At 49.1% G+C, this 27,651-nt stretch overlaps 2 protein-coding genes and 1 long non-coding RNA gene across 3 annotated transcripts in view; all 3 read left to right on the top strand.

Moving 5' to 3' along the window:
* The first annotated feature begins 10,919 nt into the window (after nucleotides 1–10,919).
* Nucleotides 10,920–12,998, top strand: LOC128852275 (uncharacterized). Its single transcript, XR_008450021.1, has 2 exons — nucleotides 10,920–11,200; nucleotides 12,964–12,998. It is a non-coding gene; the product is annotated as an uncharacterized LOC128852275 (long non-coding RNA).
* A 2,007-nt stretch (nucleotides 12,999–15,005) lies between these two features.
* Nucleotides 15,006–16,916, top strand: TNNI2 (troponin I2, fast skeletal type). The gene is made up of 5 exons (XM_009571849.2): nucleotides 15,006–15,127; nucleotides 15,429–15,557; nucleotides 15,946–16,035; nucleotides 16,169–16,345; nucleotides 16,646–16,916. Exons 1-5 carry the CDS (start codon nucleotides 15,041–15,043, stop codon nucleotides 16,742–16,744), a joined length of 582 nt encoding a protein of 193 aa, XP_009570144.2. The 5' UTR covers nucleotides 15,006–15,040; the 3' UTR covers nucleotides 16,745–16,916.
* Nucleotides 16,917–17,654: 738 nt separating this feature from the next.
* LSP1 (lymphocyte specific protein 1) overlaps nucleotides 17,655–27,651 on the top strand; it is a 53,202-nt gene continuing 43,205 nt past the window's right edge. Inside the window, exon 1 of the mRNA XM_054067841.1 lies at nucleotides 17,655–17,821. Coding sequence (XP_053923816.1) covers nucleotides 17,664–17,821 — 158 coding nt within the window. The 5' untranslated portion in view covers nucleotides 17,655–17,663. The remainder of the gene's footprint in view (nucleotides 17,822–27,651) is intronic.

Below are 27,651 nucleotides of genomic sequence, written 5' to 3'. Positions count from 1 at the left end.
GTTATTTTTCAGCGATGCTGTATGTTGATCTAGGACTGTGTAGGACCCAGAAGGGCTTTTGGAGGTGTTTAGAACAGGCATTCCTTGTTTGTGCATGTATGTATATGCTTTTTCCAGCCCCTTTTTTTGAAGTAGTGGCCTTGAGATTCACTGCATAATTTATGGGGCCAGGCAGAAAAGCATGCGCGCATCATTCCCCAAATGAATGCAGCTGAAGAAGGTGTAGGGACATCCCCTACTTGAGAAACATTACCCGCAATACCAGTGCCTACCAGTCCTCTCTCCGGCTTGGGCCCTGCTCAGAGCCCAAACCACTGGCATAGTCCTGGGTGAGCAGAGCTGGTGAGGGAAGCCTGTGATACCTTTTCAGGGGAAGCTGGAGACCTGGGAGCGACTGCCCAGCTGGGCCAGCTCCAGGCAGTCTGAACTGAGCCTTGGTGCTGTAAAACTCCGCAAACTGATTTGTTTGCTCAAGAGGGAGAGGTGAGCAGGTGTGGGAGATCTCCACCCAGCTCCAGTTTTTAATGCGCTGCCAAGGCTGGTACTTCCTCCATCCTTACTTTTCTTTCTCAATCGGCCTCATGCTCTTTCAACAAGGATTTGAACACACTCCTCCTCTGGTAGGATCCTTTTTGAACTTAGTGGCAGCTGTTTGAAGTTGGTGGAGCTAGGCTTCATTTTGTAGTTTATTGTACCCAAAGTGAATGCAGCCTGCTTGGGACCCTCTTCATCAGAAGGAGGATGGCCCTGTTTCATGTGAAAACATCTCCTTCTCACCCCCTGTGGCCTTGGCAAGGCCAGTTGCCCCCATTCAACAAAGCCAGATGTCCAAGCATCTCCTGGCCGACCAATGCTCCTCTTGTACTTGGAGGGCCCAGAGCAGGATGATTCCCTGGTGGAAGGTGCAACAAGAAGAGAAGTTAAAGGAGAGGGAAACCAATTCCTCCTCAGCTTGTGTCTGTTCTGGATTCCTCATCTGCATCTAGAGGGCACGGCAAATATGTCCTCCCCTCAGAGCTGGGTCTCTGTGTTATCTGATCTGTGGCTCCCATCAGAACCTCACCAGCAAAGATCTCTTTTTCTGGAGATGGAACACATGTGTGAAAGGGAGTGAAATCAGTGATGCTGTGTTGCAAGCCTGTTCCCATTACTGCAGAGGTGGTTGGCACCTATGTGATGATGCTGGGGTGTTCAGGTGGATTTTTCCAAGTGGCAGGAGCCAGCCCGTACCTATTTCTGCACCACAGGGGCAAAGGGGGCTTTGCTGGTGGGTTAAGGGGAGCAAAAGGTGGCATCCAAAGCCAGTCTGCAGTCTGTGGTGCCTGGGCAGCAGATGGGGAATTTGTTCCTCAGCTTGATGCAAGGGACAGTCTCTCTGCATTTCATTATCAGCTTTTCAGGATGGTGGCAAGGGAAAACATGAGGCTTGGGCCAGGCAGAGGTCTATTAAAGGAGACAAGAAATACTGAAAATTGAAATGTTTGCTATTAAGATCCATAATTTCAATTATTTACATCCAGACCCAAGACTTCTGACCTCCAGAAGTCCCACCCAAGGGGAAGGAACTCTCCTTCAGTGATTTTTATGATATTCCTCTCTCTCCTTCAGTGATTTTTATGATATTTGTTCCTGCACTTCAGGAAATCAAACAGGAGAGCCACACCAGGAGAAGGCTGAGCCTTATACTTGCTTGCTGCCAGTCATCTGCTGTGAGACAAAAATGATTATGGGCTGTCATCATTCAGCCTCGGTATGCTCTGGCTGTCCTCCAGCCACAGATTTTTTGGCCTGTCTCACAGTTTTTAAGAGCTAGAGAGTATCTAAGCTTTTCTCACAAGGAGCAAGCGTGACCATTTTATAAATATTTGATAACTAGCATCATTATGTCTCACAATTTATGATGAAACATGTACTTTGCCATGCAACAGTTTCTTTTTAAAAGTCCTAGCTCCTGGATTTGCAGGGTCTAATGCAGGCTTGCAGATTTTTCTTTCAAAGCACGTTTTTATGCTTTGAGGCTGCAGGGAGGGAGGAAAAAAGTATGTGAGACCAGAATGCCTCCAGGCTCAAAACCCAGAGGCAAAGTGAGAAGATGGTTTACTTTTGTTTGAGGCTCTTGCAAAGGAGCAGGGGTCGCAGCACCAGCTCAGGAAGGCCCCACACAAGGGTCACTGATTGTTGCCGAGGTTGCAAGGCAGATGGGAGGAAAGCTGGTCTCCTCTGGCCGTGTCAGGGGAGGGGAGGAGAGGCAGCCTGGGCTGCAGCCATCCTCCCCACCTGCAGCCATGCTCTTTGGAGCCCAGGGCCATGCTTCCTACTGAAACTACATCTGCCAGGCTGCTCTGCGCATTGTCCTGCCACTGAGTCCCCAGGGAGGGATGCTTGGGAGAGACAGGGGACCAGCCACTTGGCCCCCATACCTGCTGTCCCTGGCATCTTGCACTCACTTATGGTAAAGACACTGTTACAGGGTCCTGTACAGGACTTTCAATTTCTCACAGAGAGGCAAGGCATATCCCTACCCTTATCCCTAGTCCTTTCCCTTTAGAGAAGGTCTTGTTGGGAATTTGACGGTTGGAGGACGCCTGGGACTAAGCGATCATGAGATGATAGGGTTTTCAGTTCTAGGTGGGATAAAGAAGGGGATTAGCAAAACTATCACATTAAACTTCCAGAGGGCAGACTTTGGCCTGTTCAGAAGGTTGGTTAGCAAAGTCCCATGGGAAACAGTCCTTCCGGGCAAGGAAGTCCACGAGCGTTGGGCGCTCTTGAAAAATGAAATCCTAGCAGCTCAAGAGCAGGCCATCCCTGTGTTCCGGAAAAGGAGCCGGCGGGGGGAAAAGCCAGCTTGGTGGAGCAGGGAGATCTCAAGATGTGTCAATAATAAGAAGAAGCTCTATGTGCTTTGGAGGAAAGGACAGGCATCTTGGGTGGACTACAGGGACGAAGTGAGATCGTGCAGGGAAAAAATCAGGAGGGCCAAGGCCCAACTAGAAATCAAATTGGCTAAGTCTGTGAAAGACAACGAAAAGTCTTTCTACAAATACATTAACAGGAAAAGGAGGATGAGGGAGAATATCCAGTCCCTATTGGATGCAGAAGGAATAACAGTGACAGGGGATAAGGACAAGGCTGAGGTACTTAATGCCTTCTTCGCCTCAGTCTTTAATAGCAAAGAAAGTTGTTCCTTCTGTTTACAAACCCAAGAGTTAGAGGAGCAGAATGAGGCTCCCATGATCCAAGAGGAGGCGGTTAGAGACTTGCTTGCCCAGCTAGACTCCCACAAATCTATGGGGCCGGATGGGATCCACCCAAGAGTATTGAAGGAGCTGGCGGATATCCTTTCCAAACCCCTATCCATCATCTTCCAGCGGTCCTGGCTGACTGGGGAAGTTCCACTAGACTGGAGGCTGGCTGATGTTGTGCCCATATACAAGAAGGGTTGCAGAGAGGATCCGGGGAACTACAGGCCTGTCAGTCTCACCTCAGCGCCGGGGAAAGTCATGGAACAGGTGATCTTGAGTGCTATCATGAAGCACATGCAAGAGAACCGGGTGATCAGGCCCGGTCAACACAGGTTCACGAAAGGCAGGTCTTGCCAAACTAACCTGATCACCTTCTATGACAAAATGACTCGACTACTAGATGGGGGAAAGGCTGTGGATGTAGTCTTCTTGGACTTCAGTAAAGCCTTTGACACAGTTTCTCACAGCATTCTGCTTCAGAAACTGTCAGCCTCTGGCCTGGATGGGCGCACACTCTCCTGGGTTGAAAACTGGTTGGATGGCTGGGCCCAGAGAGTGGTGGTCAATGGAGTTAACTCCGTCTGGAGGCCAGTGACAAGTGGAGTTCCTCAGGGCTCAGTACTGGGTCCAGCTCTGTTCAATGTCTTTATCAATGACCTGGATGAAGGCATTGAGTGCACCCTCAGCAAGTTTGCAGATGACACTAAGCTGGGTGGAAGCGTGGATCTGCTGGAGGGTAGGGAGGCTCTGCAAAGGGATCTGAACAGGCTGGACCACTGGGCTGAGACCAATGGCATGAAGTTTAACAAGACCAAATGCCGGGTCCTGCACTTGGGGCACAACAACCCCATGCAGTGCTACAGACTGGGGGAAGAGTGGCTGGAGAGCTGCACGGAAGAGAAGGACCTGGGGGTGCTGGTTGACAGCCGACTGAACATGAGCCAGCAGTGTGCCCAGGTGGCCAAGAAGGCCAATGGCATCTTGGCTTGTATCAGAAATGGGGTCACCAGCAGGTCCAGGGAGGTTATTCTCCCTCTGTACTCGGCACTGGTGAGACCGCACCTCGAATACTGTGTTCAGTTCTGGGCCCCTCACCACAAGAAGGATGTTGAGGCTCTGGAGTGTGTCCGGAGAAGAGCAACGAAGCTGGTGAAGGGGCTGGAGAACAAGTCTTACGAGGAGTGGCTGAGAGAGCTGGGATTGTTTAGCCTGGAGAAGAGGAGGCTGAGGGGAGACCTTATTACTCTCTACAACTACCTAAAAGGAGGTTGTGGAGAGGAGAGAGCTGGCCTCTTCTCTCAAGTGACAGGGGACAGGACAAGAGGGAATGGCCTGAAGCTCTGCCAGGGGAGGTTCAGGTTGGATATCAGAAAAAAATTCTTCACAGAAAGAGTCATTGGGCACTGGAACAGGCTGCCCAAGGAGGTAGTCGAGTTGCCTTCCCTGGAGGTGTTTAAGGAACGGGTGGATGAAATGCTGAGGGACATGGTTTAGGGAGTGTTAGGAATGGTTGGACTCGATGATCCAGTGGGTCCTTTCCAACCTGGTGATTCTGTGATTCTGTGATTCTGTGATTCTGTGATTCCCTGTCTTCTTTTTCCTACCCTTTCATCCCCTTTTCTGGCCCCTTTCCTCTGCATCTACCTCTTTTCTCCACCCTCTCGCCCCTGCCCCAACTGCTGGTGAAGCTCTCATACCTGGGACCATTTCTGCCCCTGGGCTTGTTTTGCTTCTGGATCCCAGGGGTGACACGGGGATGTTTTTTAAAGCTGCTGTACATCCTGGTGCTCTTTTCACTGCTGTAGGCAATAAAGGAGGAGGGTTTCCCTTGTGACATAGCAGCCTTCTGCCCCAAATAGCCCAGTCCAAGGAACAGAACTAATAATAGATGCATGGGATGCTCCTTGATGGCTCTTTCCATTTGAACTTCGTGGGCAGACTTAAAAACTCTAAACCCGCCATTTCTCTACATTACACATGGAGCCGGGGGAGAAGCAGCACAAGGACTTCATTGCTCTCATGCTGCTGGGCAAAAAAATGTCCCCCAAAGACTGGCTTTGCAGGTGAGTGCATTTCCATCTATGATAACTTGTTGCATGTCAACAGGATGGGATTTCTCAATTGTCTTTGCTAATTTCATGCAGAAGTGATGAAACTGCTGTGGGCTTGTAATGCAGTTCAATTTGAGCAGAAACAAGCACAAAGTCATTTAGGAATAAGAGTTCAGCTGAGTTGAAATGAGGCCTTGACCTGCAAACATGCTGACCCACATCTTAAGTCCTGTGAGCAGTGTCTGGGAAGATGTTCAGTTTGCAAATGAGTGTTTCATTACCCAACTCATAAACACAGATTTTGCAGATATTGCCATCCGAGTCAGTTAACTGGGGATAAAAAGCTTATATGGGAAACAGGCACATCGTGTGAATGATTCATGATTTGTTTAGGATGAGAAAAATTCTACCCTTGGAAGACCTGTTTCTCCCGATAACCTGTGAAGAAGGTGGCTGGCTCAGTTGGAGGATTCTGCCCACTTGGCTTCTAGGTTTGCCCTGGATGGAGAGCATTTTCCTCTCAACTTACATAAAAGTCAGAGCAATTTTGATATAGGAGGCTGAAATTTGTCATGAAGGGCATCACTTAAGACAGCTCAGTTAGAACACTTTGCCTTGGTGTGTTGGGGAAATTCACTCTGGATGTGACAAAGCACACGTTCACATCTGCAAAAGCCAGAAACAAACACCTCTGCAGGTCTCTCTGCTTTGGTTACATTCATCCCGCACCACCCCTGACTTTTGAGTATGACCTAAACTCAGCTCTAGTTCCATATGGGAAAATTTTTCTCAGCTAGCCCCTGAAGTAAGTAGCACAGGAAATTTGTTGAAAGATGTTCAGTGAGGTTGGATGAGTTTTCCTGGTTCAGCCTTCTCCTAGTTCACTGTCTCCTTTCCCAGGGCCGATTGTTAAGCACCTCCAGATCCTTCCAGAGGCCCATCTCCTTGCAACTGTCTTCTCCCATGGCTCTCTCAGTGTTTTGCAGGTAGATGAGGCTGCAAGGGTCTGCCAGCTTTTTTTATACAATGTGGCTTCTGGAGTCTTGCAAAAGCCAGTGAAATGTGGCTAATTTCTGGATATGGGTAATTTCTGGATATGGTAATTTTGAAATGGGTAATTTCTAGATAATCATTCCCTAGGTGGCCATTGATTAGTAGGGCAATCACATAATAATTGACATTGGGTAAAGAAAGATTTTGTGCTTTATCACTTTCTTTTTTTTTTTTTTTTGAGGGGTTATTTTTGTTTGTTTGCTTGCTAGTTTTTTTTTATAACACTGTTCTCACTGCTGCTATGTTTGGCATAAGGAGCATAAGACACCTTTTGAGAGTGGAAACACGTTGCAACTGTACTCATTTGAGTACACAGGGGTGTCAGCCTGTTCTCCTGAGATGATCTAGGTCATGTGTTGTACTTTAGCAGGGTTTGGGAAATCACAGACATGGGTATTTGTGATTAGGTCTCAGGTCACTGTGGTAATACTACCCAGGGGCGGGCTCGGTGGGAATGCTGGAGGAATCATCTCCTGGACAAATCACCTGCTGGAGTCCTGGGCACAGATCAGTACAGGACAGAGGTGTTGGATGTTGGCTTTTCAAAAGGCCTGCCAACTCTGCCTGTGGCAGTGGAGAAAGAGCTGGTCTGTGGCAGGATCTCAGGCACCTTCTAGTCCAAGTGTCCTGGGTGGAAGTGGGAAAAGCTCCTGTGAGGAGCAAGATATGTGCCCAGCGCTGAGCTGGGAATTGAGCAATCCTAATCCTAAGAAGGGGCTTCATCCAGAGGGGTTTTCTGTTGTTTGCCCTCTCCTTCCAGTCGCTCTTCACTCCTCTTGTATTTTCAGTTTGAAATATCATCCTTCCTCCTGGCTCCAGCTTTCAATGAGTTGAAAACCCCTCCAGCAGCCCATTCTGAAGACTAGTCCTCTGCAGTGGAAAAGATCATCAAAATGCCCTGTTTCTTTTCAAGACCAGTGTTTATACTAAAGCACCTGTGCATGAGTACTTGTGTGTGTCTGTACGTGCAGAGTTGTCCGGTTCCTGCAAGCTCTTGTCCAAACTTGGTGATGAGTAAAAATGAAGCACATGAAGAGAATGGTGGGGATGTGGTGTCTGTAGCCCTGCAGCCTGGCAGGACACATTGGTCAGCCTGCTTAGTGCTGTTATCAGAAGGGGATAGCTCCTCCAGCACCCCACGACTGGTGGAGTGGTCTGCAGGTCCAAGTGAGCGTTAATGGCACATTTGTGCCTGTCCCTGGAGAACAGGATGGCTAGGTATTTGGGCTTGTGGTGTGGAAGGCCTCTGGTGTCTCCAAGTGCTGCCATGGGCAAAGCCAGCTGGTGTTTCCTTACTCATGCATCTGGAAAGCTGAGTTTCCATGGTCTCACAAGTCCTTTTGGGTTTGTTTTTTTTTTTGAGAGCAGAGGGGCAGCCCACAGCACAGTGTCTCTGGTGCAGGCATCTCTTTCTGTGCTCATGGATGCAGTCCCATCTGTGCTCCTTGACCAGCATATTTGCCTTCCAATGCCAAGCTCCCCAGATGCTTCTCCTTCTTCTCACCTCTGTTGTGGGGCTCCGAGCCCTATTCTAGCCCCTTACCCTTTGTCAGCTCCAAGAAATCCTTCAGAGTGAGTGGGAACAAAACCTCACATCCTGGTCCAAAATCAGGGGAACCTTCATGCTTCCCCTTTGCAGGACCCATCATTGCTCAGTTAACTGATTGAATATGCATAGGGGACCTCAACATCACCTACGTTGTGGCACTGTGCACGAACAGCATTGACAACATCATTGACATGAGCAGCCCAGTGATGGCAGCCTGAGTGTCAACCTGCACACCTGCCAACGAAGAGATTTCAGGCACTGCTGGTCATGCCTCAGGGTCAAAATCCAGGCTCTGCCCTATGGGGATTGTCATGAAGTGGGCAGCCTCACTTCCAGGACATCAATGAATGCATTGAAGCCTTGCTGGAGAAAGGGAAGTTTGTCCTCATCCATTGCAGGACTGGTTACTCTCTAGGTACTACTTGTGTCATTCAGTACCTAATGGTCAAGCACAGCATGAGCCTGCTGGCAGCGTATGAGTTTGTTAGGGCACAGAACCCACTGAACATCCAAGAATGTCATCAGGAACTGCTGGTGGATTTGGAGATGTCCCTTCAGCCTGTGGGTGTCAACATCATGTGCCTGAAGGAATCCCCATCAAGGAAGGTGGCATGGAGGTAAATGGACAGGGTGGCTGTCTTTTTTGTCCGCAACCCTGAAAAGGAAAACCCAAAAGCCTTATCTCCACCTCGTGGGTGAGTGAGGTAACTGTAACTCTGGAGTATGTAGGACAGCACTGACACAAAACGCGACGGCAATGGCCCTTCCCGACTTCTTTTATAGCAGTTCCTAGAGGCTGGTGTCAGCAGAATTACAGTGTGGGGAGCTCTCTTAGGGATAGTGTGGAGGGAAAGAGAATATCCTGGGTAGGATGGGAGCCATGTGCTTTGCTTTGGTCTGATGTGATTGAGCTTTTACCATGAGCACAGTTGCTGCTGAGCAGAAGGGTTGTTTTTCTACTGACAGAAATAAGATATAGTGTCACCTGGTGTCATGTCACTTCACAGGGCCTGTCCACTTGATGCTTGTAGAATGTTGAAGAGGAGGCAAGGTGTAAGGGTATAGGAAATTGCCATGAGGGACTGCTTGCATGGATCTATCAGCCTACTCCTTCCAACATGTGGTGCCTCCCTGGAGGTGCATGGCACAGAACTGCCACACCTGAATCTGTCTAAAGCATGCATGAACCTCCTGTGCGTATGTGCCGGGTCTTCCCTCTGACAGGCCTTGTGGGATGGTGAAAGTGCTCTGGGAATGCTGGGCCATACCCATGGCACATTCCTCTAGCACAAGTAGAAGGGAACGAGGGAAGGGAACAAGGTCATCTGCTCTGCAGGAAGGGTGTTCAACTGTGAATAGTGTGTCCATTCCAGGTTCCTGTGCAATAAACCAACTCATACTTCATATTCACAGAGCTGAGCACCTCTCTGAGGGACTTGCCTGGAATTTTCTTACGTCTGTGTTTTCATTTTCCGAGAAACTGGCTTTAGCTAGGATAAGCAGACCTTCCTCATACCAAACTGTCTGCATTTTGCTAACGTCCAGGTGGGAGATGAGTGTTGGGTACAGTGTTGCCTCTACCGGTGAGTCTTCCTCAGTGGCTGCAATGAGGGATGCTTCTGAGGGGCAGAAGCTGCTAGAGTTTAACTTCAGTGTTTTCTGTGTCTGTCTGACTCTGAAGACCCATACCTCCACTAGAGCTCACCATCCGGGTGGCATAGATGTGCAGTAAGTGGGCGGGGAGGAGAGGTGGATCAGGCTGATCCTCATTACAGCTCTTCCCAAGCCTTGCTCTTTCACTAGGTGCTGACCCACAGCTGATGCATGGGAGCCCAGTTAAGGGCAAAATCAGCCAAAAACTCTGCTGAACTGTACCTTTGCTGTGCATTTCCAGGAGTGTCACGGTGGATTTGCAAGGAGGTAGCTCGGATCCACAGGCCAGTGTACATTGACAACAAGATGTTCACTACCCAAACCATCTACCCTTTCTGAGGGACAAATCCAGAGTGGACTCAGCCTTTCCCACACTAGGGGTTTCTCCCTCCTCCACCTGCTACAGGGGCAAAACCCTGCAAGATACCAGCACCATCTCAATGATTTGATTTTCCTTCACCGGCTTCTGCAGCATAACTTGCACAATACTAAAGGTGGTGAAACAGGAAACCTGCAGCAGTGGATTTGCCACTATCTATATAACATCCTGGAAAATATTTCCAGGGCCATGTCTGAATCAGCCTAAGAAAATCCAGCTGGAAGAGGAGGGAGCTCCTGGGCTGGGGAAGGAAGGCAGGAGCTGTTTGGGCTCCCGTCTTCATGGAAACCCCTACACACACACACACACACACACACACACACATACACTATGCGTGCTGTGACCAGGGCTGGTGAATATCTCCAGCTACATTTCCACCTGCCTCTCCTCTGGACCCATGGGGATCTAGGTCTGGGGCATCCCACAGTGGGGATTACCATTCTTGCTGGTAGTGTGGGGCTGTCCCCCCATGTTCTGCTGTCTTTTCCTCTATCTGTGCTGTTGACTGTTGGGGCTTCCCGCAGCTGCTCCACAGGTTTGTTTTTTAAAAAAACATTAGTTGTGCTGAAATATTTCATACAGGGATAAGCTGCGAATGTTTCCCGTTTGGTAAGTGAGGTTAAAAGAGCATGCCAGTGATGGATGGCTCACTCAGGGATTGCTCTCACATGTGCTGTCGGCAGTGGATTCAGGGGTGCAGGCTCTTTCCCCTCTTCATTCCTGAAAGACAGAGCTGCTTCCAAGCCCTTGGATGTGAACAGAGCCGTGTCCTTGTTCACGAATAAGCTACTCTGTGTGTCCAATTGGAAATTTTATTAGAGGCCTTGCAGATGGATAGCTGTGTGCAGGGAGCCTGGGTTCCCCACAACCTTGAAGCCATATCTAATGTTGCTGGTTGGTGTGAGGAAGAGGGGTACGAAGGCTCCCTCCTCGGCACTCCCGTGGTAAAGCACCTCCTGGGCTCCTCCCAGGTGGCTCTGCTTGCACTCTCCATGGGCAGAAGACATCTTCCCCCTCCCCACCCCTCTGTCCCTGTCTGCACTCTCCTCTGAGTCTGCCTGCCTGGCCTGCCCTAGCCAAGGGAGGTGCACAAGGGACTCTAGCACTTCATTGGTCTGAGAAGGTCTCCATGCCCTTAAAGAGAAGGTGGATTTTCTACTGAGCCACCCGAGAAGCCCTTTTATACCTCCTTACGCAGCCAGCTGCCTGCAGCTCGACAGTCCATCCTGTTCGGCCAGCGGGACTCCCTGATTTTTAGCTCCAGACTCGGGTGAGCCATTTTGCATGTCTCTTAATGACCCAGCTTGCTCTTAGGGAGTGATGGGGGAGCAGATTCACTCAGCTGATTTTTAGGGAGGTAAATACGAGGTGGGAGTGACCTTCTGGGAGAATCGGAGGTGCTGTCAAAACCTTCACCATCCTTTGCCTGTTGGAGAGGGCCTGTGCATTGGAAAGATTCCCTCTGTCTTTTCCAGGACATTATTTCTCTTTGGTTTCATGCTTTCTCCTCCCTCAATTGATTCTGCTCTCTGACTTGAATGGCAAGGGCAAGTGAAGCCATCTGCTCTAACATTGACCCCCCTGGCTTTAGGATGTGGGATCCTTGGCTGCAGTAACTGGGCGATGCTGCCTACTTGTACCCCTTCCTCCAGTTCCCAACCTGGTCCTTGCGGTGTCTTTGTCCCCAAAAACACCCTTCGATAGGGACCGACATCCAAATTTACTGTGTAAGAACAGGTAATTTACTGTGTAAGAACAGGTAATTTAAAACCCATGTTGCAGGCAGCAAGCCGCAGCCTGGCGTTGTCCCCTTGTTTCCTCGGCATCGCTGCCACCAATGTGGGTGCCTGTGCACACGGGGCAGGGATGTATGTAAAAATAGCTGTCGTTTCTCGACCACTCCATCCCTCAGCTGTAGCCCAGCCACCTGTGGTGGCTTTTGCTTTGTATCACCCTGACCTCCCTGAGTCATGGGGGCTGGCACCAGAGAAAGGCTGCCATCCGAGGAGACAGCTGCAGCTCCTTCTGCAGCTCCCTGACCATTTTTAGAAGCACTTCCCCCCGCTTCCTCCCTAAAGTAATGTGATGGGCCTGCACATTTTCCAGGATAAAGTTTCCTTGACCTTGCAAGCTGTGCCTCTGCCCTCGGGCATGAGCCCCGGTTAACACTTCACCTCCTGGCAGAGCCTCCCAGATCTGCTGATGGCTGTGTTTCAGGGATTTGCCTGCTGTGCAAAGGACTAGTTTAGTTTGGGCTCTGCTGACACTTCTGCATCCTTTCATTAGGAAGTACAAGCAGGAGGTATTGCTCTTCTAGAAAAGAAAAATTCTATTTATGAGGAAATAATTTGCAGTAAAACAAACATGCTCTTCCATCTCTTCCCTAAGGTGCTGCATTGTGCCTGTAAAATTTCCACTTAAAGAAAATGCAAGGAATTGTCTGGAGAAACTCTTTCTGCCCTTACCAATTTCACACCAACTTTCAACCCTATTCAACGTCATCTGTGTTGCTGCAACAGGCTCCCCTGCCCTACGCAATGGAAGCCCATACTGGCAGCATCATCCTCTGAAATCCTTTCTTGTCACCTGGGGTCACTGACAACCTTTTGCAGGCTTTGGGGTCTTTCTTGTTCATGAAGTGTGGCAAGACTGCACGGCAAAGTGAAGTAGTAAATTCAAAATAGCTTTTTCTTCTTCTTCCTTCATTGCATAAAATGGTTTCCTGTGTGTCAAACAAGAGACATACCTGCAGGAATTACAGTTACAAAGCTCTCTTCTTCTTCTGGTCTGGTCCAGAAGTCCCCTGATGCTGAGGTTTGTGTGGCATGTAAGCAGGTGTTTGGGTCTTGTCCACAAACTACAGACTGGTTCCCTATATAACAAATATTTGGAGAAGTTTTGAAATAAGAGCAAACCTGTTCCTCTTTTTTATTTATTTTTTTTCCCCTAGAGGAATATTACTTTGTTTTTAAACCCAAGAAACTCACTATCAGCATGAATAATTGTAAACCTTCTATTTGCTTTTCATTGCAGGCACAAAACCATCTAAAGCAAGATGTCTGAGTAAGTTCTCATTTTTCTGTCTCAATATGTTGTTGGCATTTAAAAACTTTTGTTCAACTGCCAACTTTTTGCACTTGTTAAGATTCTTCTGCTTGATTCCAATCAGGATGCTAACTACCATTTTCTCCCCTTTCTCCTTTTTTCTTCCTTCCCTTCCTTGTCCATCTGCACTTCCTGAACAGTGAAGAGGTAAGTGTGTCTTGCTGGGATTTTTCCTTTAGCAATGCTTTTGGCGTCAATCCTGGCTTCACTATTCCTCCTTAGGAAAAGTAGCTGCTGGCTGGAGGGAGCGGGGAGGATGGTTCATGGCAAAGCTTTCTTGGTGACTCCTCTTGGTAAAGGAGAAGAAAAATCCATTTTGAAGGCGTTTTCTGCCTCATGGCTTGGAGTTCTATGCTTTTATCCTCTTTTCCTTGCTTCCCCAGCTAGCCACGAGATGGTGCTGAGAAGGAGGTGGTCCAGAGACACCTCTCCTCCATCACCCATCCAGAACCCAGCCCCTGGCCTAGCACCCTCTCATCCTTCCCCATACTTAGTGCCTTATTTTCTGCCCACTGTTAAACTGCTTCTCAAAGCTTATCCTGGGAGATGTTCCAGTGGAACGTGAGCAGCCTAGAGGTTGCATCCTTAAGTGAATTCTCCCTGGCTTCTGGCAGACCCAAAGTGGGGCTGGGCTTAAAGCTTGATGGTGGCTGGGGAAACACAGGAGAAGGTGTGGGAGGGTTGTGTGAGGCTTTGTCACTCTGCATTTACTCTTAGTAAGTTGCTTCATCCTTCATCTCTGCTTGGCAGCTCCCCATGTGTATGAAACACAAATTCAAGCTTGTCTTCACTGATAGAAAAGAATATTTCAGGGACACACAGAAACAGTATGGTGCTGATGCTTTCATTCCCCATCAAACACAGTGCCCTGGAAAAGGCTGGGAGGGCACTCTTCGCTAAGGTACCAGTTTTCAGATGGAGAATAAGCTCTGGGCTAACAGTGCTCAAGGGATCTGCTCTGTTGCGGCCCATGCCCGGATTAATACAAACAAAATCCTTCTGGTTAATTGCGCACTGCATCTCTGGGCTGAATGCCTTCTCTCTTCAGAGCCCTCCAGCCCTGTCAGGAGGGCCTTAGCACCATTTAAACATGCAAAATACATCAGATTTTATTACATTTTGCTCTGCAGATGTTTTGCTCAACTTCCTTCTCTATGCAGCACACACCTCTAAATGCTACTTTCTATGCCCCCACCATAGGATATCAGATGTTTGGGTGCATTTCCCATGCCCCAGCTGCACTTAGTGTTGTTATGACGAGGAAACGGCTGCAATGCAGCAGCACATCAAAGTTGTGGCTTCTTTTATAGATAGAAGGCCTGCTGCTGACCTTCCAACACATCACTGATACAGAAGGGCAGGCTTGGTCTTCCAGGCTCCCCACATTATTTCTCACCTGGCATTCCAAGGAAGAGAGAGACGGCTTGCATGTTGCAGCTGCAGTCTCATGGCCCTCTACCTCTCTGGCCAGAGCAGCCTCCAGGCCTGCAGACCCTGTAGTCATGTCTGTCCTTCAGCTGTGATGAACTGTCTTTGGCGCTGGGGCTTTTCAGCTCCAAGATATTACACACCCTTCGTGTTTGTACCTGCAGGGCTGTCCTTCTCACTGGGTGTCCCATGGACTGCTTAGAAAGACATCCCGCAGCTTCTGAGTGCCCAGGAGCAGCAGGGCTGTTAGCTGGAGTGAAAAGCAAAACACATATCTGAGTGAAGAAGAAATGAAAGAAAAGGCTAGAAGTCCCAAGAAGCCATGTCTGAAGTTATATTTTAGACACATATCTTCAAGATCATCAGCTCATTATCTTTTCTTGAGGAACTTTATAGGTTTTAGCTACCTGAGGTTGGCAAAGCTGGGTTCAGCAGGGAGCCTATTCTTTGAGTGCCACTGGTTTGGAAGCCAACTGTGTGCCAAGCTTTCCATGCTGGCTGAATCCAGCTCCCTGGCAGGGCTGCAGGTCCTCAGCAGACTATAGGGTTGCATGGGGAAGGGGAACAGAAAGGGGAAATGATGGATGATAACCTGCTTTTCTCTCGTTCCTCCCACTTGCAGAAAAAAAGGAGGGCAGCCACGGCCCGTCGGCAGCACCTGAAGGTATGTGGCATTGCTGGGGCTGGGTGAGGTTTGTCCCTACCATCCCATCTCCTATGCTGAGTTAGCCAACTCTGAGCACTCTGCCTCCTGGAAGAGGCCATGATGCACAATGTGGGGGACCCTGACACCCTTCCCAACTCCTTACTGGGTCTGCACCAGTATCCCTTGCCTGGAGATTTTGATATTGATGGGGTGCTCCCCAAGCTGCCTCTCCATCAGGGCTCTACTTCCCTTGTCGACCCCCCTCAGACCTCCTCACTTGCCTCCACCCTGTACTGACCATCCTCCTGCTGCCTTCCAGAGTGCTATGCTCCAGCTTGCTGCCACTGAAATAGAAAAAGAAGCAGCTGCTAAAGAAGTGGAAAAGCAAAACTACTTGGCAGAGCACTGCCCTCCTCTGTCGCTCCCAGGATCCATGCAAGAACTTCAGGTAAAGACTTCTCTAATGCTTTCACTATTCCACAGCAGAAAGGATTTGGCTCCTTTAGGCAGCCTAGTGGATCTAGATTGGCCTCATCCTGACCCCATTCTCACCTATGGGTGTCCTGGAGCTGGCTGGATGTGGAATTGGCTTGAGAGGGAGATGGTGTCTCTCTGCAAAGAAAAAAGGGCTCTGGCTGGCAGGAAAGCTGTATTTCTAATGGTGTGTTGAGGTAGCATTTGTGTGAAGCTGGCCTGCAAGCCACTCTTTGCTATCATCTAGTCTTGATGTCATCTGGTCTTCTGGGCTGAGACCTTCCAGAGCCAGCGTGGTCAGGAGAGAGGTGTCACATGCGTGATTCCTACCAGTCAACATCCCTCCCTGCATTTCCTCCCAGGAACTGTGCAAAAAGCTTCATGCCAAGATAGAGTCAGTGGATGAGGAGAGATATGACACAGAGGTGAAGCTACAGAAGACTAACAAGGAGGTGAGTTTTCCCAGTACAATCCTTCAGGGAAGTCTCCAGCCCATCCATTGTGCCTCCCTGTGCTACTTGAGTCTGTATCACCAAACTCACATCCTGCTTTCTCTCTTCCCCTCCTCTTTTTGTTCCCCTGCAGCTGGAAGACTTGAGCCAGAAGCTCTTTGACCTGCGGGGCAAGTTCAAGAGGCCTCCTCTGCGCAGGGTGCGCATGTCTGCTGATGCGATGCTGCGAGCCCTGCTGGGCTCCAAGCACAAGGTCTGCATGGACCTCCGAGCCAACCTGAAACAAGTCAAGAAGGAGGACACTGAGAAGGTATACCTTTACTTTCTCCTGTGCCCATGCAGGAATTTGCTCACATTTTTGGGGACTCACCTCCCTGTGTGATAGATAGGGTTGAAAGTGAGCCTTTCTTCATAATGTTGTTCTTTCTGTTCCTCTGGCACCCATGATGCTGGAAAAAGTAGGGTGCAGCCCCAAAAGGTGTACAATGTGGGTGGAATTAAGTTCCTCTAGCTGACATGGAGTTTTCCATGTGTGTATGGGTGAAGGGCCCTGCCAGGGTGGGTTCTCACCTAGGGGGCACTGCTCACACCCACGTGCTCATCCCTCCAGGAGAAGGACCTCCGTGATGTTGGTGATTGGAGGAAGAACATCGAGGAGAAGTCCGGCATGGAGGGCAGGAAGAAGATGTTTGAGGCTGGCGAGTCCTAAGTGCCTATGTCTCCATGCCCCTCCTCCACCCCCTCCTCTCCCCGCCATCCTCCCAGACTCAGCAGCACCAACTGGGTGCTGCTTCTCTCTGGTTTTGTGAAGAGCTGCATCCTGGCAGCAGCAGTGTAAATAAAGCTTTGGTGGGAGAGGTGGATGTCACCTGTGCGCGGAACTGAACCCTGACCCATGCCATGTTGCCAGTAGGGTCTGTCCCTGCCATGGGGGTCATGGTGGGGATGGGGAGGCTTTGGCAGGGGCCGTGCTGTGGGGATTGGGCCTTCTCTGCTGTTGGTCTCCCTCCAAAGCTCATCCCTCTTGTTGTGTGGAGGAAAGGCTGAGGCTGTGCCACAATGCTCTGCTGGCAGCTTCCTGCCAGGCTGCACCAGGTCGTGTAATTCACCCTCACCGGTGGTGCAGAGACAAAGAGTTCAAGTCCCAGGAAGTGTTGCAGAACCTCCAGCTGTGGTGGGGAATGAGGAGAGCTGGGAAGGCAGATGAGGGGTTACAGCTGCAGGGTAGAAGCAGACGCTGTGTCTCCAGTGGGATCTGAGAAATGCTAAGTCAAGACATCCTTAGCATCTCCTGTGGCAGCACCCCGGTACGTGGTGCACTGTAAGGTGCTGTGGTTTAGACGTACTGGCTGTCCTCAAAGCAACATGGGTAACCAGGGAAGTAGTGGGTCACCCCTCTCCCTGCTATAGTGAGGATGCCTGTGACCCCTCTTTGCCTTTGGGTTAACTCAGCACTTCCTGATTTTAAGCTGCTGGCAGAGGCAATACCTTAAAATAATCCCAATGGGTTTTTTTCAAAAACAAAAAAAAAACAAAAAAAAAAACCCAATTTTGCCTTTTCTCTGCCCCTCTCCCATCCCCCCAAGCCCTCAGCCCACAAAGTTTCCGGCACAGCTCACTTCTGCTGAATGCAGGAAAAGCGAAGCAGCAGTGGCACCCTTGTGCTGGAGCTGTCTGTGGGGCTGCCGTGCTGGCCAGAGGAGAAGATGTCAGACTTGGAGGGATGCCAGGAGGGTGCTGAAGGTGTCAGCCAAGTGGGAGATGAATCCTTCGGGGAGAGTGAGAGGTGAGACCTGGGTACTTGGTACCCCAACGCCATGGTTGCCTTCCAGTCTTGGGAAACAGAGACTGGAAAACCGGGGAAGCAATGGCGGGAAAGGAGAATGCACAGCCAAACAATGATGACCCATGAGGCTGAAATGGGTCAAATGCTCTGGGAAGCTGTTGACAAGCTCCTCCAACTAAGGAGAAGCTCATTCCTGAAGGTCTCATCTCCTTTGAACTTAAAAGCCCTTGGCAGTGGGGGAGTTGAGTGAGGAACCACAGCTCCAGCAGCAGACAAGCTCAGCAAGGGGTCCGGTGACCTGGACCTGCTCCATAGCTGAAATCAGCCTCATCTTTAAGACCAGTAGGTAGAAATCAGCTGCCTCCTCTCCTTGCAGCAATCTCTGGGCACATCTGATTTCTTGCTGTGTCCCCTGTGTTTCTAACTGAACTAACCTGGAAATGTTTCAGGCTAGTTGCTATCTTTTGTAAGGTTATATATCTCTCTGTGTCCCCGCTGTGCTTTGTTGCTTTATCAACAGAGATGGTAAAATGGGTGTCTGTTCACTCCAACACAGACAGCTTTTCATGGTGGTTAGAGGGAGACACCACATCTCTCTGTGGTGCAAGCTGTCAGAGATAACTCAGCCAAGGTATATCACCCAGAAGTACTCAGATTTGGACTGGATTCTGGCTGAGCATCCAGGGAGCTTGGGGGAGATTGCCTGATTTTTTGCCTCCAGCTTCAAAGCATACATTAGCATTTCTCTCTGAGGCTTCTGAAAGCCAATGCAGTTAATGTTAATTGATAGGAAAAAAAACCCCTTGAGTGACAAGGAGAGGAGAAAGGTGTGTCATGTCCTGTCACTAATAGTTGCAGTAAGTGTTTAGGCTGACACCTGACAGCAATTAGGCTTGGCTGAAGACTTGACAGGAAGCTTCAAAAAGCATTGAAAGGCTCCGTGTATGACTATGCTGAAACAAAGGGGAAGCCATGGTGGCAGGGGGAGCACAGGGGTTTCTCAGCACTGTCTATGCAGTTCCCAGTCCTACTCCATCCTGTCCATGCCTCTACCATGGGCTCAGCTCACCTTGCAAGAGCAAGGAGCAGGTGCTTGGGCCAGGGGCCAAGGCAATCGAGCCTTCCTGCTCCCCTCTTCCCGGGGCAGATGCAGGTACATCAGTGTAGCCAGGGCCAGTAGCAGGGCCTGCTAATGGGGCGAAGTCAGCTTGTTCCCTACTCTTATTTCCTGATGGAGTTTCAGCTAAATGAGAGGCTGTCTGGAGAGGTTTGTTCTGTAGCACTCCAGTTCCTACAGCCTTTAGAATAATGTTTAAAAAGTGTGTGCATGATTACCAATGGCAGGGTGACACATCCTTTCTTCCCTAGCTGAATTTTAGACTTTTGACGAAATATGAAACTTAATGGAAAAAGCAGCAAGCAAAAATAGCTTCCTTTTTGTTTTTAAAATATGGAGAATCACTTTCCCCTCTCAGTTTTTGTAATAGTTTCATGTACAGCTCTAAACTTCTCCTGCTTTTATAACACTCGTGCTATTTAAATGTTTCTTAGGTTCTGGTGATTTCCACTCCCAAATGGAGGAAGTGTTTACTTAATGTTTGAGGCCACCTTTTCTCACCCTGTGGTTAGCTCAGCTCTCTGATCTCTCCTTGAGGACAACGGTGTTTTCAAGCTGACCTGTGTATGGATAGTCAGGACAGTGCTTCAAAGGCGTCTCAAGGTGTGCTGGAGGTCTGAGCAGTGAGTCTTGTGATGGAGCTGCCAGGAAGGTAAATCCCAAGGCTCCCTAGTGTAAAAGCATAGTGAAGAGATATGGGGAGAAAAAAGGTGTTTGGTTTGCTTAAATAATGAACCTTATCTATTTAACTGTGCCCAATGTATATAGAAGAGGAACTTGTATTAGAAAAAGTCCTAGAAATCCTAATTTGGACATAGCTTACTCTGTTTCCCCACACAAACAGAGAATGAAGTTGCTACACCCACAGGTGCTTTGGGCTGTGCTCTGCAGGGTGTTTGTACTTCAGTGGCAGCACAGTTCGTGAAGCAGGTTACTCTTGCTTATGGGGACTGAGATGAGAGTGTAGCTTTTCTCAGATGCCCTCATCTTCCTTCTGGGGTTTCCCACCCTGTAAGCTGCCAGGAGCTCCTGGCGGCCCATGTATGGTCACTGCCTGGGAGAGGCTCTGCTGCTCTAGCAAGCCCCAGGCTTTTCTTCACCATGTCTATCCCCAGCTGACTTGAATTCTCCAGATCCTTAGAGGAGTCCCAAGGGTCCTTGCTTGGATGACTACTGTTGCTAAGTATACCTGCAGTTGGAAGGAGGTTGTCTGTGAAAACTGATATGTGGAGAGCCTTTGGAGCCCTTGGCACCCTGGATTCCTTGGGGGAGGGATAGAGGGATGGCTGATCTCAACTCAGAAGGGAGCAACATCTGGGCTCATTAAAGTGGAAAAATAGTAGGGAAATAAACAGGAAAGGGCCAGATGGATAAACTAAAGAAGCTGGGCAATATTTTGGTCTTTCCAAACTGTTACGGATGAAGAGCTGTCTCTAATTATAAGGATATATCAAGTGCTTTCACTTCCCCTTTCTCTTCACTAAAAAAAAAATACCCCCCCCCCAAAAAAAAAACAAACCCCAAACAACTGGCTGGCCTTCCTCTGAGCTTATTTTGCAATGTAAAGCTATGGATTTGGAGGTGTGTGTGTTAAAGGAGGGGATTGCCCAGAAGCCTTTACTTGAATCTTACTTTTTTTAAACTACAGAAGACTCTCTGCTGGCTGGAGGGCTGGCTGTTTTAAAACTCTTGGGGTGAAGCCTGGCACTGAAACTTGTCAGAATCCCTTGCCCCTGCATTTTGGAGAGACCTGACTGTGGGGAAGGCTGGGCTAGCTGTCCTGGGAACTATCGTAGGGGCTGTTAGGAAGAGGAGTTGCCAGCACTGTTGGTGTGGAGTGAAAAAGCACTTCTGCTGGCTGAGGTGGTACTGGGGCTCCTGATCCTCTGGAGCAAAGGGAACAGAGGCACAGCCCAGCCTGCGCCCCCGGGACACTTAACCCCTCCGACTGTAGGGGGCCCAGGCACCCACCGGCCATACCCCACAAGAGGACTTGGCCTAATTTGTTTAACAGCAATTATAAATCTGCAGCAACAAGGAAAGTGGAGCTGTCCAGGCAGAGTTTTGGGGTATGGCAGGGCTTTCCTGCTTGCATGGAGCCTGCAGACATCCTCAGGGTGGAAATGTCCTCAAGGGAGAGCTGCTGTCAGGGGATAGTGTGTCAATCTGGGACAGTGTGGTGTCCTGGCTTTGGGACAGCTCAGGTTCTCTTTGCAGCCGTGCTTCCAGATTAAGCTGCATGGGTTTTCCCAGGTTTGCTGTAGCTGAAACAGCAGGAGTTCTGCTCCCTGGGCACACCTGAGTTCAGCCTAGAGATGTTCAAAATGTGTTGAGGACTGGTTTGGGAGGGTGGGAGGAAAGAGTTTTCTTCTACCCCCTTTATCTGGCCATACTCCCCAGATGTGGGTTTTGTATGCTGTGCTGCTTAAGAGTGTTTCAGGCCTGTCCCAAGATCTGAAAGCCCTTTTCCTAGCAATAACTGGAAGGCTAGGAAGTATCATAGGTGGCTCCATGGCAGTGAAGTTGTTAAGCTCGGCATGCCCTGGGAATCCTAGACCACTCTGTACTGACACCCCAGCCCTGGCCAATGCTCTGCCTGCATCCATTGCCCCTGTGACCCACAAGCCTAACTGCTGGGTCTACAAGGTGGCTGAATGAGCTTCTTGGTGCTCTTTCCAGAGCTGGATTTGCTCACAGCTAGGTACTCATCCAGCCTGGCTGCTGCCTCTATTGGGACAGTGACTTGCATCTGGGCAGATTGCTTGGCCAGGAGGTTCTCTGAGACCTCATTGATGCTGCATTTTTGTTGGGAACATCTTTTTCTTTGGCTGAGGGAGGGAGGGCAGTGGAATCCTGGCCTGAAGAAAGTTGTTGCCCAGGCTCCAGGGGTTATCAATGGCTGCCAGGGTCTGGGACTGTAATTTGGCTCAGACTGACTGTGCAAACCTGCTGTGGTCCTCAGGGGCTCAGAGAAAATTCTGCAAGGATTTGCTGCTCTTGCTTCATCCTTCACGTGCTGCTCTCCTGGTACAGTCTGGCTACGTGAACCTGTCTGGGAAGGATGGTACCCTCTCACCTGACATGGTTGAGGGAAGATTCTGCTCTGCTCAAGACAACACTCAACTTGCACAGCACCTTTGCCCTCCTGTAGCTGCAATTCCTGTTTCCTTAACACAAGTCCAATAAGATCCTCATCAGGCTGAGTCTTTTGGCTCACCGAGGGGGTGCTTTAGCATCTTTTGAAGGCAAATGCACAGGGAATCCATTCTCATGAGGTGGTTCCAGTCTCTACACAGGGGGATGTACATCAATGAAAGGAAGACACAGAGATGTATTTGTATGATAGAGACTCATGCGGGCTTCTTTACCCAGGTGATGCTCTGGATCATAGTAACCTGGTATATGGTCAAAGGTATGTCCTAGGAGGTGCTGTGCGTGCTGGGAAGGCATGAGTGCTGAGTAAATGATACTAGAGCAGCACCTACAGTGCCCGACCAAGGTCAAGGTGTCACTGTGGTGGGTGCTCTGTGGCTATCCCAATGGCCTACTGCCTCGGGGCAGAGGACAGGTTATCTCTATTGAAAGGCCAGACAGCTGAGGTGGAGATATTTAGGAAGGGGAACAGATGCCCTAAACATAGGACTTGGCCACTGTGGACTGGATACCCAGAAGAAATGGTTTCCAATTGGACGCATGTGACATCTGTCAGGCCTTGGCAGGTTTCTTTGGTAACACAAACATTCTTAATGGCTCTTAACACCTATGTTTGGACACCTGAATTGCTCCCTTATTTCCCAATATCACCTAGGAAGTACAGGCCACTACTGAGATTTTAGCAGAGCTCTCTTGAGGCTTAGCCAGGTATCTCTCATTCCTCAGCCTGTCCGGGTGCTCCACAGAGACTCTGTCATGAATGGGTTAACCAGCCCTTCTTGGAGCCTGTGTGTGTTTTCTTTGCCAGTGTATCTGTCCTAACACACACCAGATGTGTGAGGCAGCCACTGGAGTGTCTTAATCCCAGGTTTCAGCGCTGGGAATTATCTTTCTCACAGGCAGGTCTGCAGCAGCTTTCTGGTGGCTCCAACACTGCTTTGCCACTGCCTGAGCAGGGAGGTTGGCAGCCCTCATTCTCCGCAGGAGAATTTGCAGCAAGGCAGAATGAAATATATTCTGTTATCTGCTGCTTTAAACAAATCTCTCCTGTGACTGCCTGTAGGGGTTGATGGCAGAGCTGATGCTATTAGGTCCATCTTGAGTCATATGAGGAGAGTGTTAAACCCAGGAGCTACTTGGGCTCACACTATCGCAAGGAGCAGTGGTAGTTCATACCACTCTTGTGTGACTCCAAACTGTCTGAGGAATACATGGGTAAACATAAAAACACGTAAGCAAGCCCAGCTGGATTTATTAATGAATGAAAATGGCAATCGGTGAGTCTACTGTTAGCTTCATTGGTGATGTGTACCCAGTGGTCTAAAAACTTGGAGCCACCTGGGAGCAACTGGCCCAAGATGTGCAAAACACTGTTACTTGGAGCTCAATTTATTTGGATTTCTCTTGCTGTTGCACAGATGTGTAGGCCCAAATGCTTTTGCTAGCATGTATTGGCAACTTCCCCCTGTCTGACATAAAGCTATGCCAGTTTGCATCAGCTGGAAGTCTTTGGTTCTTTTGCTTACATGTTCATTTTGAGACTAGATCCTTTGCTAGGAATCAATTCTGCACTACCAAAAAACCTCTCTCCCAGCTCAAGTTACCTGTTACTTGCTGAACCTAAATAGACAGTACGTGCAATGCCTTTTATCAAGCCTTTGCCAGACAGTTTGGAAAATATGATCTCTTCTTCTGTGCTTGTGCACGCATGCAATTTTCTGCTCCAAAAGCAGTTTCCTTTCCAGAGCTTGCTCCAGAGCCATTAGCATTGACAAACCCTGAACTACTGACAAATCCCAAACAATCATGACTGCTATTTGTTTGGGAAGGACAAAGTTCTCCCCCAGTAAAATTGATGGCAATAATGATTTGCTCTTCAAGTAAGTAAGTGCCTCCTTGCAGTGGTCACTTAGTTTCATGTTACAGGAGCTGACTGCAGCGTGTCTGAGTTGGGCTGTCCTCAAGGACAGAGTAATGTGATATGCAGGCTGAACAACCCTGTTCTAGTGGGATTTCTCTTTCCTTGGGGCAGCATTTGCCATCTTCTGCTGCTTCTTCACTGCAGCTGCTGTCTTTCTGCATACAGCCTTAGCCGTCCCTTGGGCAGAAAGATTCCTCTTAACTTTTGTTGGGTCTCACTTTGGAGCATTAATGTTTACCTTCCCCTTTGACAGAGATACACGTTGCTCTTCAGGCTTTTTGATGATGATACTTTTGCCTGCCCTTTCATAACAGCTCCCGTCTTTTGCCAGACTTGGTGAGGGAGGCATGAGAGGTTATTGGCAAGCTCAGATTAGATGCCTTTCCCCAGGACAAGGTGCAGCCTGAAGTCAGAGTATAACTTGGAATCAGGAACTGTCAGATGATGCTTGGGGGTTCCTTCTTGTCCATTAGTCTACCCTGACCCCAGCTGGAGTAACCAGCTCAGCAGTGAAAGGCAAGGATTAACGGTTGCTAAAACTGCTTGTTGTTGCACAATGCAGTGCTACATCAGAGCCTTGAGCCAGCTGCAGATGAGCTAATAAGTTTATATTGGGCAGAAGCTGTATTTCACTTCCTGAAATCTGTGCTGCTCACCCGAGCAGCGTGGCTTGGGCATTGGGCTGTACTTGCACAAAGGTACTATCCTGCAAGCCTATCAACTAAGTGTTGGCTTTGGTTGATGCTTAAATCCATTACACAGATGTGCCTTGGTGAAAGAAGGTGGTACTCTCTAACAGGTTGCACCCTTCTTATCCTAAACGTAGGAGATGTCTGAAAGTGTCTTCTGCTGCCTGGTGTCCATCTAATACACATAGCCAAAGCAAAGGCCACTCCATTTATTTAAAATGGACATTCAAAGTTCAAATTCATTCAGCAGCTTTCCAAACCTCAGCGAGCAAAGGCTAGTGAGAAGGGAATGTGATGCTGTTTTCAAACATTTCCTACAGTGTCTGCCGATGGAGGGGCAACTTCTTGGCAGCAATTGCCTATGGCTTATTCATCCCGGCTTTGTCCTGCTTCTTGGCCCTGCAGCGAAGAGGCATCCTAAAGAGATGAAGCTGGTCCCCTAGCAGCCAATAATTCTCCCCTTGTCCTGTAATAACCCTCCTGCGTGGGCTGGGAGTATCTTATCTGCAGCCATTGTTTTGTCTTCCTGTCTCTTTCCCAATGGCTTTGTTGATTTAACCTAATATATAGATATGGTGCACGCTGTAGTAACCGTGCTGGCCCGACATGCTGGACCAGATGCATTCCTCCAGGGCTTGGCTGAGTCACTTGGCCTTGGCCCGTAAAACATGGATAATAGCTCACTGTAGTGGCTCAGGTGGTATCTCTCCCAATTTGCATAGCACCTAGCGCAACAGGGGGTCTGATTTCAATTTAACCATGCTGGGCTGACTGTGTAATGCTTACACCACCTCGCTTTGCTTCCATCCTTCCTCTTTTTTAAATCCAGCTCTCAGATGCTCCTTTTGGTTCCATCTTTCTTGGTTCCCTCATCATTTGTCCTCATTTTTATCACCCCTAGAGCAAAAGCATCTTCTCTTACAAGCCTTGTAAGCTGGTGCCTTCCCCTTTCACTGAGCGTTGAAGCAAACCCGTGGGATTTTAGGTTTATGGATGTTCCCATGCAGTGCCCCACAGAAAAGGTCCCTCCTTCATTCTGTGTGACAGTGAGGGGTGGCGGTAGGGTAGAGGAAGAGGGATGCTCCTCTAGGTCTGAATTCCTCTCCCTCTCATTCCTGTCTCTTTGGATGTCATAGAAAGAAAGTCATCACTGATCCCAAGCCAAGGACTTCAGGCTTAGCATGACATGATGTGTATTTACTCCTTGAACACAGCCCACACTTACACATTTTCTTCATGATGTTCCTCTGAGCACATGGGACAGGCAAAAGCTCTGAGCCAAGACAATTCCCGCCTACAGCACCTCCTGCTGAAGACCCATGCAGTCATGTGTTTACTTGGAAAAGTGCCCTCCTGACTCATGGCCAGGCAGAAGAAGGCTTGCTGGGGAGCATCATTGGGAGTAGATTCCTTCCTCTGCACCCTGAGCTAATTGCAAGGATGAGATGCTCTGCCCTCCTGACAGCACACTTGTGGAGCTGTTCTGGTGCAAAGGAGATGATGTGCTGCTTTTGGCTGCTAGACACCCTATTTCCTTGGGATTATCTCTGGCTGCCTGTTTTGGCCTCTCTATTTAGCTGCTCAAAAGTAAGTGCTGGCAGAGTAAGCCGGTCTGAGCTAACTGGGAATTAGGGATGAAGGTGAGATAAACAAACCCTATCCATCAGGCTAACGTGTAAACCACACCGTTTACACAGCTGACGTACCAACTGGCATGCCCCTTTCACTGAACTGGGGCTCCTAGGTGGCTGGGCAAGTGCTGCTGTCTGCCAGGCTGGTTTCAAAGTGGGGGCTGCACATGCACGGTAAAGAGAGGTTGGTGAGGTGTCAGGCGAGGGAGAGAGGTTTGGGATGGCAAAGGGAAGGATGTATCACTTCAAATGCAAAATGGAGAAACCTCATCTACTCCATTGTCCCGGAGGGGGCTACTGGTGGAAGTGCAGTGTCTCCAGCTGAGACAGGGCTGCTTAGTCCTTGCTGAAGAGGTGAGTCTGTTCCTGCAAGAACACCCCTGGGTAGGATCCCACCACTGACATGAATGCACAGACTTCTGGAAACCATGCTGGCAGCTGATGGCACATACAAAGGACTAGCCCTTGAAGCAACTGTATGTTGGGGCTTATGCTAACAGCTCTTTGCATCCCAGCAATATTGGAGAAAATTGCTTGGGCCACATTTCCTTGCTAGCAGGACTAGAGTCTTTTTCATTTTATTTATTTTTTTTTTCCTAGACCATGTGTTAGCCTCCAACTGATTTTGCAACTAGTCCTACATAGCAGAGTGATTGTGTAATTTACAGGAACTGGTGTGGCCCTATCTCTCTGGTACTCCCTCCTTCCCCCAGCACTGGAGACACTTTCTCCTTCACGGCATCTCACCTTCTCTGCTTCCCCTGCTGCTAGGAATAGCTCTGGGAAGCTGTCTGGTGCCCTGCAGCATTCTAGGTGTTCTAGCTACCCTTGCTTCTGTCGTGGGGTGCAGTTCTGCTGCTGAGACTTATGGTGGTCCTTCTAGCTTAAACTGTGCCAAAAAATAACAGATGAATTAATTCTGTTTTTCTTCCTGTCTCCGCTGTACTCCTACCCTCTTCCTCATGGGACCAGAAGGTTTATTTCTGTGAAAGGATTTAAGCAGCTGTGGGACTGATGCTGGCCTTACTGTTTTTGAATACACGGTATGACTCAGACTGATGCACCTGGGCGCAGCAGTGAGGGAGGAGAGGGGATAGAAGGTGCCTCTGTTCTGCAGGACGATGATGTGGGATTTCTCCTGCACTGCTCTTTTCCCATGGTCCCTTAGGCTCAGCCTTTGTGCTTTTGAATAGTATGTTTAAATGCTCCCTGCTTCACTGAGATGTGGATAGTGACTCTGTCCATGTGTCAGTTAGTGCACATTTCCCTCCCTTTTTGCTGTGGGTTTAGAAAGAGGATCCTGCTCTGCTTTCCTCTCC

The sequence above is a fragment of the Cuculus canorus genome, chromosome 5 (assembly GCF_017976375.1).
Source record: "Cuculus canorus isolate bCucCan1 chromosome 5, bCucCan1.pri, whole genome shotgun sequence".
NCBI classification, from domain to species: Eukaryota; Metazoa; Chordata; class Aves; order Cuculiformes; family Cuculidae; genus Cuculus; species Cuculus canorus.
This window is presented reverse-complemented; position numbering and strand designations above follow the sequence as displayed.